Source organism: Aquarana catesbeiana, linkage group LG10 (genome assembly GCF_042186555.1).
Source record: "Aquarana catesbeiana isolate 2022-GZ linkage group LG10, ASM4218655v1, whole genome shotgun sequence".
Lineage (NCBI taxonomy): Eukaryota > Metazoa > Chordata > Amphibia > Anura > Ranidae > Aquarana > Aquarana catesbeiana.
This window is the reverse complement of record NC_133333.1, coordinates 262,383,821-262,401,901: the sequence shown is the minus strand read 5'-3', so window position 1 is coordinate 262,401,901 and position 18,081 is coordinate 262,383,821. Positions and strand designations below refer to the sequence as shown.

Below are 18,081 nucleotides of genomic sequence, written 5' to 3'. Positions count from 1 at the left end.
AGGGATGATGTGTGACTGTAGGGATGATGTGTGACTGTAGGGATGGTGTGTGACTGTAGGGATGGTGTGTGACTGTAGGGATGATGTGTGACTGTAGGGATGATGTGTGACTGTAGGGATGATGTGTGACTGTAGGGATGATGTGTGACTGTAGGGATGATGTGTGACTGTAGGGATGGGGTGTGACTGTAGGGATGGGGTGTGACTGTAGGGATGGTGTGTGACTGTAGGGATGGTGTGTGACTGTAGGGATGGTGATGTGACTGTAGGGATGGTGTGTGACTGTAGGGATGGTGTGTGACTGTAGGGATGGTGTGTGACTGTAGGGATGGTGTGTGACTGTAGGGATGGGGTGTGACTGTAGGGATGATGTGTGACTGTAGGGATGGTGTGTGACTGTAGGGATGATGTGACTGTAGGGATGGTGTGTGACTGTAGGGATGATGTGACTGTAGGGATGGTGTGTGACTGTAGGGATGATGTGTGACTGTAGGGATGGTGTGTGACTGTAGGGATGATGTGACTGTAGGGATGGTGTGTGACTGTAGGGATGGTGATGTGACTGTAGGGATGGTGTGTGACTGTAGGGATGATGTGACTGTAGGGATGGTGTGTGACTGTAGGGATGATGTGTGACTGTAGGGATGATGTGTGACTGTAGGGATGATGTGACTGTAGGGATGGTGTGTGACTGTAGGGATGATGTGTGACTGTAGGGATGATGATGTGACTGTAGGGATGATGATGTGACTGTAGGGATGATGTGACTGTAGGGATGATGTGACTGTAGGGATGATGTGTGACTGTAGGGATGATGTGTGACTGTAGGGATGATGTGACTGTAGGGATGATGTGTGACTGTAGGGATGATGTGTGACTGTAGGGATGGTGTGTGACTGTAGGGATGGTGTGTGACTGTAGGGATGATGTGTGACTGTAGGGATGATGTGTGACTGTAGGGATGATGTGTGACTGTAGGGATGATGTGTGACTGTAGGGATGATGTGTGACTGTAGGGATGGGGTGTGACTGTAGGGATGGGGTGTGACTGTAGGGATGGGGTGTGACTGTAGGGATGGTGTGTGACTGTAGGGATGGTGATGTGACTGTAGGGATGGTGTGTGACTGTAGGGATGGTGTGTGACTGTAGGGATGGTGTGTGACTGTAGGGATGGTGTGTGACTGTAGGGATGGGGTGTGACTGTAGGGATGATGTGTGACTGTAGGGATGGTGTGTGACTGTAGGGATGATGTGACTGTAGGGATGGTGTGTGACTGTAGGGATGATGTGACTGTAGGGATGGTGTGTGACTGTAGGGATGATGTGTGACTGTAGGGATGGTGTGTGACTGTAGGGATGATGTGACTGTAGGGATGGTGTGTGACTGTAGGGATGGTGATGTGACTGTAGGGATGGTGTGTGACTGTAGGGATGATGTGACTGTAGGGATGGTGTGTGACTGTAGGGATGGTGTGTGACTGTAGGGATGGTGTGTGACTGTAGGGATGATGTGTGACTGTAGGGATGATGTGACTGTAGGGATGATGTGTGACTGTAGGGATGATGTGTGACTGTAGGGATGATGTGTGACTGTAGGGATGATGATGTGACTGTAGGGATGATGTGACTGTAGGGATGATGTGTGACTGTAGGGATGATGTGTGACTGTAGGGATGGTGTGTGACTGTAGGGATGGTGTGTGACTGTAGGGATGGTGTGTGACTGTAGGGATGGTGTGTGACTGTAGGGATGGTGTGTGACTGTAGGGATGGTGTGTGACTGTAGGGATGATGTGACTGTAGGGATGATGTGTGACTGTAGGGATGATGTGTGACTGTAGGGATGGTGTGTGACTGTAGGGATGATGTGTGACTGTAGGGATGATGTGACTGTAGGGATGGTGTGACTGTAGGGATGATGTGTGACTGTAGGGATGATGTGTGACTGTAGGGATGATGTGTGACTGTAGGGATGATGTGACTGTAGGGATGGTGTGTGACTGTAGGGATGATGTGTGACTGTAGGGATGATGATGTGACTGTAGGGATGATGATGTGACTGTAGGGATGATGTGACTGTAGGGATGATGTGACTGTAGGGATGATGTGTGACTGTAGGGATGATGTGTGACTGTAGGGATGATGTGACTGTAGGGATGATGTGTGACTGTAGGGATGATGTGTGACTGTAGGGATGGTGTGTGACTGTAGGGATGGTGTGTGACTGTAGGGATGATGTGTGACTGTAGGGATGATGTGTGACTGTAGGGATGATGTGTGACTGTAGGGATGATGTGTGACTGTAGGGATGATGTGTGACTGTAGGGATGGGGTGTGACTGTAGGGATGGTGTGTGACTGTAGGGATGGTGTGTGACTGTAGGGATGGTGATGTGACTGTAGGGATGGTGTGTGACTGTAGGGATGGTGTGTGACTGTAGGGATGGTGTGTGACTGTAGGGATGGTGTGTGACTGTAGGGATGGGGTGTGACTGTAGGGATGATGTGTGACTGTAGGGATGGTGTGTGACTGTAGGGATGATGTGACTGTAGGGATGGTGTGTGACTGTAGGGATGATGTGACTGTAGGGATGGTGTGTGACTGTAGGGATGATGTGTGACTGTAGGGATGGTGTGTGACTGTAGGGATGATGTGACTGTAGGGATGGTGTGTGACTGTAGGGATGGTGATGTGACTGTAGGGATGGTGTGTGACTGTAGGGATGATGTGACTGTAGGGATGGTGTGTGACTGTAGGGATGGTGTGTGACTGTAGGGATGGTGTGTGACTGTAGGGATGATGTGTGACTGTAGGGATGGTGATGTGACTGTAGGGATGATGTGACTGTAGGGATGGTGTGTGACTGTAGGGATGGTGATGTTACTGTAGGGATGGTGTGTGACTGTAGGGATGATGTGTGACTGTAGGGATGATGATGTGACTGTAGGGATGATGATGTGACTGTAGGGATGATGTGACTGTAGGGATGATGTGACTGTAGGGATGATGTGTGACTGTAGGGATGATGTGTGACTGTAGGGATGATGTGTGACTGTAGGGATGATGTGACTGTAGGGATGATGTGTGACTGTAGGGATGATGTGTGACTGTAGGGATGGTGTGTGACTGTAGGGATGGTGTGTGACTGTAGGGATGATGTGTGACTGTAGGGATGATGTGTGACTGTAGGGATGATGTGTGACTGTAGGGATGATGTGTGACTGTAGGGATGATGTGTGACTGTAGGGATGGGGTGTGACTGTAGGGATGGGGTGTGACTGTAGGGATGGTGTGACTGTAGGGATGGTGTGTGACTGTAGGGATGGTGATGTGACTGTAGGGATGGTGTGTGACTGTAGGGATGGTGTGTGACTGTAGGGATGGTGTGTGACTGTAGGGATGGTGTGTGACTGTAGGGATGGGGTGTGACTGTAGGGATGATGTGTGACTGTAGGGATGGTGTGTGACTGTAGGGATGATGTGACTGTAGGGATGGTGTGTGACTGTAGGGATGATGTGACTGTAGGGATGGTGTGTGACTGTAGGGATGATGTGTGACTGTAGGGATGGTGTGTGACTGTAGGGATGATGTGACTGTAGGGATGGTGTGTGACTGTAGGGATGGTGATGTGACTGTAGGGATGGTGTGTGACTGTAGGGATGATGATGTGACTGTAGGGATGATGATGTGACTGTAGGGATGGTGTGTGACTGTAGGGATGATGTGACTGTAGGGATGGTGTGTGACTGTAGGGATGATGTGTGACTGTAGGGATGATGATGTGACTGTAGGGATGATGATGTGACTGTAGGGATGATGATGTGACTGTAGGGATGATGTGACTGTAGGGATGATGTGTGACTGTAGGGATGATGTGTGACTGTAGGGATGATGTGACTGTAGGGATGATGTGTGACTGTAGGGATGATGTGTGACTGTAGGGATGGTGTGTGACTGTAGGGATGGTGTGTGACTGTAGGGATGATGTGTGACTGTAGGGATGATGTGTGACTGTAGGGATGATGTGTGACTGTAGGGATGATGTGTGACTGTAGGGATGGGGTGTGACTGTAGGGATGGGGTGTGACTGTAGGGATGGTGTGTGACTGTAGGGATGGTGTGTGACTGTAGGGATGGTGATGTGACTGTAGGGATGGTGTGTGACTGTAGGGATGGTGTGTGACTGTAGGGATGGTGTGTGACTGTAGGGATGGTGTGTGACTGTAGGGATGGGGTGTGACTGTAGGGATGATGTGTGACTGTAGGGATGGTGTGTGACTGTAGGGATGATGTGACTGTAGCGATGGTGTGTGACTGTAGGGATGATGTGACTGTAGGGATGGTGTGTGACTGTAGGGATGATGTGTGACTGTAGGGATGATGATGTGACTGTAGGGATGATGATGTGACTGTAGGGATGATGTGACTGTAGGGATGATGTGACTGTAGGGATGATGTGTGACTGTAGGGATGATGTGTGACTGTAGGGATGATGTGTGACTGTAGGGATGATGTGACTGTAGGGATGATGTGTGACTGTAGGGATGATGTGTGACTGTAGGGATGGTGTGTGACTGTAGGGATGGTGTGTGACTGTAGGGATGATGTGTGACTGTAGGGATGATGTGTGACTGTAGGGATGATGTGTGACTGTAGGGATGATGTGTGACTGTAGGGATGATGTGTGACTGTAGGGATGGGGTGTGACTGTAGGGATGGTGTGTGACTGTAGGGATGGTGTGTGACTGTAGGGATGGTGATGTGACTGTAGGGATGGTGTGTGACTGTAGGGATGGTGTGTGACTGTAGGGATGGTGTGTGACTGTAGGGATGGTGTGTGACTGTAGGGATGGGGTGTGACTGTAGGGATGATGTGTGACTGTAGGGATGGTGTGTGACTGTAGGGATGATGTGACTGTAGGGATGGTGTGTGACTGTAGGGATGATGTGACTGTAGGGATGGTGTGTGACTGTAGGGATGATGTGACTGTAGGGATGGTGTGTGACTGTAGGGATGATGTGACTGTAGGGATGGTGTGTGACTGTAGGGATGATGTGTGACTGTAGGGATGGTGTGTGACTGTAGGGATGATGTGACTGTAGGGATGGTGTGTGACTGTAGGGATGGTGATGTGACTGTAGGGATGGTGTGTGACTGTAGGGATGATGTGACTGTAGGGATGGTGTGTGACTGTAGGGATGGTGATGTGACTGTAGGGATGGTGTGTGACTGTAGGGATGGTGTGTGACTGTAGGGATGGTGTGTGACTGTAGGGATGGTGTGTGACTGTAGGGATGGGGTGTGACTGTAGGGATGATGTGTGACTGTAGGGATGGTGTGTGACTGTAGGGATGATGTGACTGTAGGGATGGTGTGTGACTGTAGGGATGATGTGACTGTAGGGATGGTGTGTGACTGTAGGGATGATGTGTGACTGTAGGGATGGTGTGTGACTGTAGGGATGATGTGACTGTAGGGATGGTGTGTGACTGTAGGGATGGTGATGTGACTGTAGGGATGGTGTGTGACTGTAGGGATGATGTGACTGTAGGGATGGTGTGTGACTGTAGGGATGGTGTGTGACTGTAGGGATGGTGTGTGACTGTAGGGATGGTGATGTGACTGTAGGGATGATGTGACTGTAGGGATGGTGTGTGACTGTAGGGATGGTGATGTTACTGTAGGGATGGTGTGTGACTGTAGGGATGATGTGTGACTGTAGGGATGATGTGTGACTGTAGGGATGGTGTGTGACTGTAGGGATGGTGTGTGACTGTAGGGATGGTGATGTGACTGTAGGGATGGTGATGTGACTGTAGGGATGGTGATGTGACTGTAGGGATGGTGATGTGACTGTAGGGATGATGTGTGACTGTAGGGATGGTGATGTGACTGTAGGGATGATGTGACTGTAGGGATGGTGATGTGACTGTAGGGATGATGTGACTGTAGGGATGATGTGACTGTAGGGATGATGTGACTGTAGGGATGATGTGTGACTGTAGGGATGATGTGTGACTGTAGGGATGGTGTGTGACTGTAGGGATGGTGATGTGACTGTAGGGATGGTGTGTGACTGTAGGGATGGTGTGTGACTGTAGGGATGATGTGACTGTAGGGATGGTGATGTGACTGTAGGGATGGTGATGTGACTGTAGGGATGGTGTGTGACTGTAGGGATGGTGATGTGACTGTAGGGATGGTGATGTGACTGTAGGGATGGTGTGTGACTGTAGGGATGGTGATGTGACTGTAGGGATGGTGATGTGACTGTAGGGATGATGTGACTGTAGGGATGATGATGTGACTGTAGGGATGGTGTGTGACTGTAGGGATGGGGTGTGACTGTAGGGATGATGTGACTGTAGGGATGATGTGTGACTGTAGGGATGATGTGACTGTAGGGATGATGTGACTGTAGGGATGATGTGACTGTAGGGATGATGTTCTTAGGGTCATAGTCAGCATTTTCTTCCTCCAAACACAACGAGTTGAGTTAATACCAAAGAGCTGAATTTTGGTCTCCTCTGACCACAAAACTTTCTCCCGATCCTTCTCTGAATTATTTAGATGTTTATTGACATGACTGACAATGACCCAAAACATACCGCCAAGCCAACAAAGGAGTGGCTCAAGAAGAAGCACATGAAGGTCATGGTGTGGCCTATCCAGTCTCCAGACCTTAATCCTATAGGAAATGTATGGAGGAGCTGAAACTTCGAGTTGCCAAGAAACCTTAAGGTGTGATACTTATGTAAATGGGAGGAGCCTGCGATACTTATGTATGTGGGAGGAGCCTGTGATACTTATGTAAATGGGAGGAGCCTGCGATACTTATGTGGGAGGAGTCTGTGATACTTATGTAAATGGGAGGAGCCTGTGATACTTATGTATGTGGGAGGAGTCTGTGATACTTATGTATGTGGGAGGAGTCTGTGATACTTATGTAAATGGGAGGAGCCTGTGATACTTATGTAAATGGGAGGAGCCTGTGATACTTATGTACATGGGAGGAGCCTGTGATACTTATGTACGTGGGAGGAGCCTGTGATACTTATGTACGTGGGAGGAGCCTGTGATACTTATGTACATGGGAGGAGCCTGTGATACTTATGTACGTGGGAGGAGCCTGTGATACTTATGTACGTGGGAGGAGCCTGTGATACTTATGTACATGGGAGGAGCCTGTGATACTTATGTACATGGGAATTTTTCCTTTTTTATTTTTAATAAATTTGCAAAGATTTCAAACAAACTTCTCTCACGTTGTCATTATGGGGGATTGTTTGTAGAATTTTGAGGAAAATAATGAATTTAATCCATTTTGGAATTAGGCTGTAACATAACATAAATGTGGACAAAGTGAAGTCCTGTGAATACTTTTCGGATGCTCTGTATATACATTCTCCTTTACTTTCCTCCTGCACACACTTGCTGGCTCCAGCTGAATCACTCTTAGATGATATCTACTTAAATATTCAAGATAGCTCCTACTAACCTCCACCCACCTATTCTAGAAGATTCTCCAACCTGCCAAGATGTCACCCAGCCCTGAACTTTAGTAACCCTGACCCAGATTCCACAGCCCAGGCTTAGCTCTGAGCCAAACTATATTTTATCTACTTTAAACACACACTGCACTAACTCCTAGCAAACACTAGAGGGTGCTACACTGTTCTGCATATTATTGGTAACCAGTGGCGGCTGGTGTTTTTTTGGGAGGGGGAAAAAAAATCCTCCTGCCGCCCCCCCCCCCCCCCCCCCTGGTCTTTTGGGGCCACCCCGATCGGTCAGTGAGTCGGGACCCCACACTCGCCCCATCTTGCGGGCAGCGGCGGCTTCTCTCAGAGCTGTGGGCTGCTTGTTCCCCTGCCGTCTCCTCCCTATTCTCCTCCGTGCACCGTGTGACTCCTCCCTCCTCTTCCTGCTGGCCAATCTGATTGGGTCTCCTTTCAGCCAATCGGGTGACAGGTCTCATGACCTGCTTCCTGATTGGCCGGGAGGAAAATCAGTGTTACAATAGCGAATATTCATTCACTATTGTCACACAACTGGGTGGGCTCAGATCACAGTGCTCTGCGCCCCGAGACCGCCCTTTTGTGGAGCCAATTAGAGCCTCAGGCTCTAATCATGTGCTTAAAAAAACCCCCATTGGAATCCATGCGTCTGGTGCCCTGCATGTAGATTAAGGGTCAGATGGGAGGGGCGGCGCCCGTGTGCCCCTAGTGGACGGACCGCCACTGATTGGTAGCTAGTTTTGTGAACACTATCTGCCTAATCCATGTCTGAACCTTGAGTGTCAGAAAGGTCCAGGGGCTTGCAAGGTCAGGGCGGCTCCTCGGGGGGTAGCGCTACACATGTGTTGTACATTGCAATGAATGGGCTGCCTACAGAATCTGAATCACACCCAAGACATGCATGACCCCTTTATTCAAATTGTACCCCACCCCCAACACAACACAAGATACAATGGGGGTGCGATGACATTCAGGATGTGCTATTAGGAAAGAATGGAAAGCAAACAATACAGTGAAATGTGAAATTCCATGTAAAGCAAAATTCATTCACCGCATCAGAGATATGAATGGAGCCAAAGCACAGTCCTGGAATGGGAGGGGACCTGGACCTTTCACTGCTGCAGCTGCACTTTCACTTACAGGTCTGCCCACCCTATGATTGGATAGAGAAGCAGCAAACCAATTAGGTCATTCCTTTGCTCCTCTGCTCTCTCTCTCCTCCTATCAGGGTGCTCCTTGCACCGCAACATACCTGATTTAAACCTTGTGCTGCTCCCCCCCCCGAGTTCTGTTGTACAAAAGGTGTTACTACAGCTGGACATACCCATAGAAAAAAATCTGCTGACTAAATATTGATGATTACAGAGCAACATTCATTTGTATCTTTTATATCTGCGAATATTAAGTCCCCTCCAGTGAGGTTTGCAGTCCTGCTTCCTGTTTGGATTCACTTGTCTGCTGCCTGCCCCAACCCCTGACCTATTTTCCAGCTTTCCTTCATCTTCAAACATGTTCCTATCTTCTCCAGTGAGGCCAGCACACCTTATACCTGGTCTGGTCCTCTGTTCATCTAGTACATTGCTGTGCTGGGATCTTCGGTCCTGTTGTCTGATCTGGTCCTCTGTTCATCTAGTACATTGCTATGCTGGGATCTGCTGTCCTGTTGTCTGGTCTGGTCCTCTGTTCATCTAGTACATTGCTGTGCTGGGATCTGCTGTCCTGTTGTCTGGTCTGGTCCTCTGTTCATCTAGTACATTGCTGTGCTGGGATCTGCTGTCCTGTTGTCTGGTCTGGTCCTCTGTTCATCTAGAACATTGCTGTGCTGGGATCTGCTGTCCTGTTGTCTGGTCTGGTCCTCTGTTCATCTAGCACATTGCTATGCTGGGATCTGCTGTCCTGTTGTCTGGTCTGGTCCTCTGTTCATCTAGCACATTGCTATGCTGGGATCTGCTGTCCTGTTGTCTGGTCTGGTCCTCTGTTCATCTAGCACATTGCTATGCTGGGATCTGCTGTCCTGTTGTCTGGTCTGGTCCTCTGTTCATCTAGTACATTGCTGTGCTGGGATCTGCTGTCCTGTTGTCTGGTCTGGTCCTCTGTTCATCTAGCACATTGCTGTGCTGGGATCTGCTGTCCTGTTGTCTGGTCTGGTCCTCTGTTCATCTAGCACATTGCTATGCTGGGATCTGCTGTCCTGTTGTCTGGTCTGGTCCTCTGTTCATCTAGTACATTGCTGTGCTGGGATCTTCGGTCCTGTTGCCTGGTCTGGTCCTCTGTTCATCTAGTACATTGCTATGCTGGGATCTGCTGTCCTGTTGCCTGGTCTGGTCCTCTGTTCATCTAGTACATTGCTGTGCTGGGATCTGCGGTCCTGTTGTCTGGTCCTCTGTTCATCTAGTACATTGCTGTGATCTTCGGTCCTGTTACCTGGTCTGGTCCTCTGTTCATCTAGTACATTGCTGTGCTGGAATCTGCGGTCCTGTTGTCTGGTCTGGTCCCTGGTTCATCTAGTACATTGCTGTGCTGGGATCTTCGGTCCTGTTACCTGGTCTGGTCCTCTGTTCATCTAGTACATTGCTGTGCTGGGATCTGCGGTCCTGTTGTCTGGTCTGGTCCCCGGTTCATCTAGTACATTGCTGTGCTGGAATCTGCGGTCCTGTTGTCTAGTCTGGTTCATCTAGTACATTGCTGTGCTGGGGTCTGCGGTCCTGTTGTCTGGTCTGGTCCTCTGTTCATCTAGTACATTGCTGTGCTGGGATCTTCGGTCCTGTTGCCTGGTCTGGTCCTCTGTTCATCTAGTACATTGCTATGCTGGGATCTTAGGTCCTGTTGTCTGGTCTGGTCCTCTGTTCATCTAGTACATTGCTGTGCTGGGATCTTCGGTCCTGTTGCCTGGTCTGGTCCTCTGTTCATCTAGTACTTTGCTATGCTGGGATCTGCTGTCCTGTTGCCTGGTCTGGTCCTCTGTTCATCTAGTACATTGCTGTGCTGGGATCTGCGGTCCTGTTGTCTGGTCCTCTGTTCATCTAGTACATTGCTGTGCTGGGATCTACGGTCCTGTTGTCTGGTCTGGTTCTCTGTTCATCTAGTACATTGCTGTGATCTTCGGTCCTGTTACCTGGTCTGGTCCTCTGTTCATCTAGTACATTGCTGTGCTGGGATCTGCGGTCCTGTTGTCTGGTCTGGTCCCTGGTTCATCTAGTACATTGCTGTGCTGGGATCTTCGGTCCTGTTGTCTGATCTGGTCCTCTGTTCATCTAGTACATTGCTATGCTGGGATCTGCTGTCCTGTTGTCTGGTCTGGTCCTCTGTTCATCTAGTACATTGCTGTGCTGGGATCTGCTGTCCTGTTGTCTGGTCTGGTCCTCTGTTCATCTAGTACATTGCTGTGCTGGGATCTGCTGTCCTGTTGTCTGGTCTGGTCCTCTGTTCATCTAGCACATTGCTATGCTGGGATCTGCTGTCCTGTTGTCTGGTCTGGTCCTCTGTTCATCTAGTACATTGCTGTGCTGGGATCTGCTGTCCTGTTGTCTGGTCTGGTCCTCTGTTCATCTAGAACATTGCTGTGCTGGGATCTGCTGTCCTGTTGTCTGGTCTGGTCCTCTGTTCATCTAGTACATTGCTGTGCTGGAATCTGCGGTCCTGTTGTCTGGTCTGGTCCCTGGTTCATCTAGTACATTGCTGTGCTGGGATCTTCGGTCCTGTTACCTGGTCTGGTCCTCTGTTCATCTAGTACATTGCTGTGCTGGGATCTGCGGTCCTGTTGTCTGGTCTGCTCCCCGGTTCATCTAGTACATTGCTGTGCTGGAATCTGCGGTCCTGTTGTCTGGTCTGGTTCCTGGTTCATCTAGTACATTGCTGTGCTGGGGTCTGCGGTCCTGTTGTCTGGTCTGGTCCTCTGTTCATCTAGTACATTGCTGTGCTAAGATCTACTGTCCTGTTGTCTGGTCTGGTCCTTTGTTCATCTAGTACATTGCTGTGCTGGGATCTGCTGTCCTGTTGTCTGGTCTGGTCCTCTGTTCATCTAGTACATTGCTGTGCTAAGATCTACTGTCCTGTTGTCTGGTCTGGTCCTTTGTTCATCTAGTACATTGCTGTGTTGGGATCTGCTGTCCTGTTGTCTGGTCTGGTCCTTTGTTCATCTAGTAAATTGCTGTGCTGGCATCTTTGGTCCTGTTGTCTGGTCTGGTCTGGTCCTCTGTTCATCTAGTACATTGCTGTGCTGGGATCTGCTGTCCTGTTGTCTGGTCCTCTGTTCATCTAGTACATTGCTGTGTTGGGATCTGCTGTCCTGTTGTCTGGTCTGGTCCTTTGTTCATCTAGTACATTGCTGTGCTGGGATCTGCTGTCCTGTTGTCTGGTCTTCTGTTCATTTAGTACATTGCTGTGCTGGGATCTGCGGTCCTGTTGTCTGGTCTGGTCCTCTGTTCATCTAGTACATTGCTGTGCTGGGATCTGCGGTCCTGTTACCTGGTCTGGTCCTCTGTTCATCTAGTATATTGCTGTGCTGGGATCTTTGGTCCTGTTGTCTGGTCCTCTGTTCATCTAGTACATAGCTGTGCTGGGATCTGCGGTCCTGTTGTCTGGTCTGGTCCTCTGTTCATCTAGTACATTACTGTGCTGGGATCTGCGGTCCTGTTGTCTGGTCTGGTCCTCTGTTCATCTAGTATATTGCTGTGCTGGGATCTTTGGTCCTGTTGTCTGGTCCTCTGTTCATCTAGTACATTGCTGTGCTGGGATCTGCTGTCCTGTTGCCTGGTCTGGTCCTCTGTTCATCTATTACATTGCTGTGCTGGGATCTTTGGTCCTGTTGTCTGGTCTGGTCTACTGTTCATCTAGTACATTGCTGTGCTGATATGTGCCGTCCTGTTGTCTGGTCTGGTCCCCGGTTCATCTAGTACATTGCTGTGCTGGGATCTGCTGTCCTGTTGCCTGGTCTGGTCCTCTGTTCATCTATTACATTGCTGTGCTGGGATCTTTGGTCCTGTTGTCTGGTCTGGTCCCCGGTTCATCTAGTACATTGCTGTGCTGGGATCTGCTGTCCTGTTGCCTGGTCTGGTCCTCTGTTCATCTAGTACATTGCTGTGCTGGGATCTGCCGTCCTGTTGTCTGGTCTGGTCCCCGGTTCATCTAGTACATTGCCGTGCTGGGATCTTCGGTCCTGTTGCCTGGTCTGGTCCTCTGTTCAATTAGTACATTGAACAGCTGGGATCTGCGGCAGTGGTGGAGGGTCCAGGGTCACAAAGGTGGCACTTGCGATCGGGTGTCCTGGTGTTCTGCCACTATGGGGGGCCCCAGGCCTCCTCGCTCCCCCCCCCCTTCCTTGCAGTCTCTTTAGAATGTATGGGAAAGGAGCCAAGCACCATAACATCACTGCGCACCTGACCAGTGGACCACCCCCAAGCCGAGCTGAGCCGGTTTCTGCTGGTTCCAAAACTGCTCATGCCCAGTTCTGGAGCTAGCTGATTAGTAATCGGCTAATCTCGGCTCTCTCTCGGCTGGGATGGACTGGGCTCAGGCTGCTGGTCAGGAGAATTTGAAAGCAACTGCAAGGAGGGGGAGCAGGGTGAGAGGAGGACTCAGACTTAAAGGAGGTCAGCGTGTGATGGCTCCAGGCCAAACAGAGTCTTTTTGGGGGTCACTGATGTAGGGGTCCCACCTTATACCAGTGTCCTCACTCACTTCTTACATCAGTGAACCCCTTTACCCTGGTGTATTTACTCTGCAGACTCTGGTGTAAAGAGAAAATCTGATATAAGGGGGTCTGTGGTCACCAGAGCCCCCCTCCCCCACAACAGAGTTCCCAGAATTCCCCCTTAAATCTGAGTCAGCAGAGTTCACCCTTACAGTCCAAGGGCAAACTTTGCAGACTCTGCGGTAAGCAGGAACTCTGTGAACTCTGTTAAAAGGGGGGCTCTGAAGACCAGAGAACCTCTTACATCAGAGTTCCCCTTTATACCAAAGTTCGCAGAGTCCCCCTTGCACTGTAAAGGGGAACTCTTAAGACTCTAATGTACTGTAAAGCGTAACTCTGATATAAAGGGGGTTCTGGGAATGCTGGAAACTCTGATGTAAGAAGGAACTCTGTGAACTCTGATTTAGGGGTGGAGCTCTGTGGACTCTGATGTGAGGGGGGACTCTGTGGACTCTCTGATGTGAGGGGGGACTCTGTGGACTCTCTGATGTGAGGGGGGACTCTGTGGACTCTGTAAGGAGGAACTCTGTGGACTCTGATGTAAGGAGGAACTCTGTGGACTCTGATGTAAAGGGGGACTCTGTAAAGGGGCCCAGGATCAGTGGGAAGGCCCCAGGCTTGGGTTTCTTGCACTGGGGCCCTGATGGTTTTTGTTACGTCTCTGATCCGTGGTCCTGTGTGCTGGCCTGATGTCCCCCCCCCCCCCCCCCCATATCCTTTTTCTGATCTGCAATTTGCACTCTTCTGCTTGCCCGGGTCTCCACATGTTCTCCTCACCACACACATTACAATCTATTTTAGATCTCCCTTTATATAATGTATGGGCTGCCCAGATTAAATACAATTTGCTGAGTTTAGATTGGACGCTCATATTACATATTATTAGAGTTTGGGTAAATCTAAAGTTGGTTGTAGAAGGTTTGTGTGGTCAGATTATGACGTATCTGGTGAACCTAGAGATTGCAACCAGGGGGCAGTATATACCCAAGTCAAGTGCAAACCACTGTGGATGAATAAGATGGATAAGGTGGATGGATGAGATGAATGAGATGGGTGGATGGAAGGTAGGAAGGATAAGATGGATGGATTGAGGGATGGACACATTGTGAAGTGTTGGAGGTGGTGAGATAAGCTGCAGTACATGTCTGTATCTGGTAGGGGGCGATGATGGGTGATCCTGGAAAGGACAAAGTGTAAAGTTCATTTTGCAGAGCCCAGGGCGGCGGGTTGATCCGGAGTTGGGAGGAGGTTGGAGGACGGTGGACAGAGGTGAAGGATTTGGGAGGAGGTTGGAGGACGGTGGACAGAGGTGATCTGGAGTTGGGAGGCGGTTGGAGGACGGTGGACAGAGGTGGAAGGATTTGGGAGGAGGTCGGAGGACGGTGGACAGAGGTGATCTGGAGTTGGGAGGCGGTTGGAGGACGGTGGACAGAGGTGGAAGGATTTGGGAGGAGGACGGTGGACAGAGGTGATCCGGAGTTGGGAGGAGGTCGGAGGACGGTGGACAGAGGTGAAGGATTTGGGAGAAGGTCGGAGGACGGTGGACAGAGGTGAAGGATTTGGGAGGAGGTCGGAGGACGGTGGACAGAGGTGAAGGATTTGGGAGGAGGTCGGAGGACATTGGACAGAGGTGGAAGGATTTGGGAGGAGGTTGGAGGACGGTGGACAGAGGTGGAAGGATTTGGGAGGAGGTTGGAGGACGGTGGACAGAGGTGGAAGGATTTAGGAGGAGGTTGGAGGACAGTGGACAGAGGTGATCTGGAGTTGGGAGGAGGTTGGAGGACGGTGGACAGAGGTGATCTGGAGTTGGGAGGAGGTTGGAGGACAGTGGACAGAGGTGATCTGGAGTTGGGAGGAGGTTGGAGGACAGTGGACAGAGGTGATCTGGAGTTGGGAGGAGGTTGGAGGACAGTGGACAGAGGTGATCTGGAGTTGGGAGGAGGTTGGAGGACAGTGGACAGAGGTGATCTGGAGTTGGGAGGAGGTTGGAGGACAGTGGACAGAGGTGATCTGGAGTTGGGAGGAGGTTGGAGGACAGAGGTGCACAAAGGGGGCAGCCATGTTGTCTCTTCTCTCTATTTTTGGTGTTTTTCTGTTACTTTGTATTTTGCTCTTCTTTGGCGCGGTGTACATGGAATCCTCTAAAGCGGAATATCCTCCAGGAATTGCCTGTTCAGCAGAACTGCGAAGTCTCCAGAGAATTCTGAGCGTTTTTTTAGTCCTGGTGAGTTTCTGAATGTCGTCCTGAAGCGGCACTCCGCCCAGAACAGAGATCTCAGGTTTTGGGAGGGTCTCTTATATCTCCAATGGATTCTGTGGGGGGAGATTCCGGGGTCCTCCTGTTAGGGGGCGCCCTCATTGTCCAGGTTGGATTCTCATATTTATATAATGGGGGAATGTAGGAGGTGGAGCCGGGACACATATACAGGTGGGTGGGGATACACACGGGTGGCCGGGGGCACCCAAAACTTCTTTGGGAGTTGGGAATTCCAGCCGGGAGATCTCACTGTCGGGGCCCCTAGGACATATGGGAAGTTAGGGTGCTGACTCCACCCACCAGGCTCCACCTATCTATAAGCTATCTTTATTGGGTGGACTGTACCTTTAAATAATCACACATCCCATCCTGTGCTCCTGGTTAGTATATGTGACTCGGAATACGATGGAATTCGGCTCCATACAGGAGATCCCGGAAATGCTTCCTATAGAAAAGCTTTGTGCAGAGTGATCAGCAGTGGAAAATCTGCAATCTTTGTACTTTCTATTCATCTTTCGCAGAGTATTGCTCCATGGAGGAGTGAACTCTTCTGAGCCGCTCACCGGAGATAATTCCTCCAATTATTCACGGATGGGGTGTAATCACAGGGGGTGTGGCTTGGTAATTAGCACTGTAGTCTTGCAGGGTTGGGTTCACACTCAAAGTACAACGTCTGCATGGAGTTTGTATGTTCTCTGGGATCTCTGTGGAGGATGAATGTAGTCACATTGGTGAATAGATTGTCAGCTCTGTTGGTGATTATTGCTTATAAAGATAAATTGTAACCAAATCCAGATTGTAGAAATCTTCGCTGTACTGGGATGACCCCAGGTGACCCCAGGGCGAGGGTTTTTAATTGGCTCAAAGGTCACAAGCCAGTTCTGTCACCTGTCAGATCAAAGCATTTGTGGCCGACTTCAATCAGCCAATGACAGGCTTTTGATCTGATTGGGGGCGGCTCAGATCATTGGCTGTGAAATGGAAGAACCTGTTATTGGCTCCGCCTACTCATGAAAAGTACTTTCCGTTCTCTTCACAAATGTAATTTGAGTTCTGCCTAAAAAAAATGAAAAGTCATCAGCTACAAATCCGACAACTGCTGACTTACCTGTCCAGAGCGCCCGCCAATGTCCGCATCCGAAGCCGGACCCGTCCCTGGAGGCTTCACCGCCTGATTCCCTACTGCGCATGCGCGAGTCACGCTGCACGTTCTGAGACCACCTATGTGTCTCCCAGAGACAGCAGGGGGGCGGAGGAGGGGCCGGACATGGCATAGATTGCCGCGGATATCCGGAAGTGGGTGCAATGAAAGATGCCAAATGTGACATCGGGGGGAGGGGGGGGGATCCGGACAGCAGAAGTTCCATTAGTTGGTGGAACTCCACTTTAACTCTATTATAAAGCTTTTTATAGGGAATGGGAGACTCCGATTTTCTGAGCTGGTAATGATTTCTGTGTGAGGTCCAAAACCCGCACAACCGATCTTCTCCTTCTAATACACCATGTGGATGAACGTTCCTGGACACCTGGCCATCAAACCTTTATGAGTCTGGACATTCTATTCCAAAACATGGCCATCAATATGGATTACCCCCCCCCCCCATGGTCATCAATATGGATTCACCCCCCCCATGGCCATCAATATGGATTCACCCCCCCCCCCCATGGCCATCAATATGATTCACCCCCCCCCCCCATGGCCATCAATATGGATTCACCCCCCCCCCCCATGGCCATCAATATGGATTCACCCCCCCCCCCCATGGCCATCAATATGGATTCACCCCCCCCCCCATGGCCATCAATATGGATCATCCCCCCCCCCCCCAATGGCCATCTAATATGGAGTTGCCTCCCCCCCCTCCCCCCCATGGCCATCAATATGGAGTTGCCTCCCCCTCCCCCCCATGGCCATTAATATGGAGTTGCCCCCCCCCCCCCATTGGCCATTAATATTGAGTTGCCTCCCCCCCCATGGCCATTAATATGGAGTTGCCTCCCCCCCCCCCCCCCCCCCATGGCCATTAATATGGAGTTGCCTCCCCCCCCATGGCCATTAACATTGTGGCTATCCCATCCCCCACTCTTCTGGAAAGACTTTTACAAGATTTTGGAGGGTGCCTGTGGGGATTTGTTGCCATTTGTGAGGTCAGGTACTGATGTTGGATGAGAAGACCCGACTCACCATTGGTGAATCCAGTTAATTCCAAAGAAGATCAGTAGGGATGAGGTCAGGTGATCAGTAGGGATGAGGTCAGGTGATCAGTAGGGATGAGGTCAGGTGATCAGTAGGGATGAGGTCAGGTGATCAGTAGGGATGAGGTCAGGTGATCAGTCGGGAGGAGGTCAGGTGATCAGTGGGGTTGAGGTCAGGTGATCAGTAGGGAGGAGGTCAGGTGATCAGTCGGGAGGAGGTCAGGTGATCAGTAGGGATGAGGTCAGGCGATCAGTCGGGAGGAGGTCAGGTGATCAGTAGGGATGAGGTCAGGGCTCTGTATAGGACACTGGAGTTCCTCCACACCAAACTGGTCACACCATGTCTTTATGGAGCTGGCTTTGTACACGGGGGGGGGGGGACAGTCATGTCTTTATGGAGCTGGCTTTGTACACGGG

At 50.3% G+C, this 18,081-nt stretch overlaps 2 protein-coding genes across 2 annotated transcripts in view; one reads left to right on the top strand and one right to left on the bottom strand.

Moving 5' to 3' along the window:
• VPS13D (vacuolar protein sorting 13 homolog D) overlaps positions 1-18,081 on the bottom strand; it is a gene marked incomplete at its 5' end in the record, with an annotated part of 401,105 nt that overhangs the window by 86,591 nt on the left and 296,433 nt on the right.
• The window catches only part of LOC141109933 (arylacetamide deacetylase-like 4), an 11,908-nt gene continuing 8,950 nt past the window's right edge, over positions 15,124-18,081 (top strand). Inside the window, exons 1-2 of the mRNA XM_073601186.1 lie at positions 15,124-15,435; positions 15,990-16,008. Of these exons, the coding sequence (XP_073457287.1) occupies positions 15,271-15,435; positions 15,990-16,008 (184 nt within the window). The 5' untranslated portion in view covers positions 15,124-15,270. The remainder of the gene's footprint in view (positions 15,436-15,989; positions 16,009-18,081) is intronic.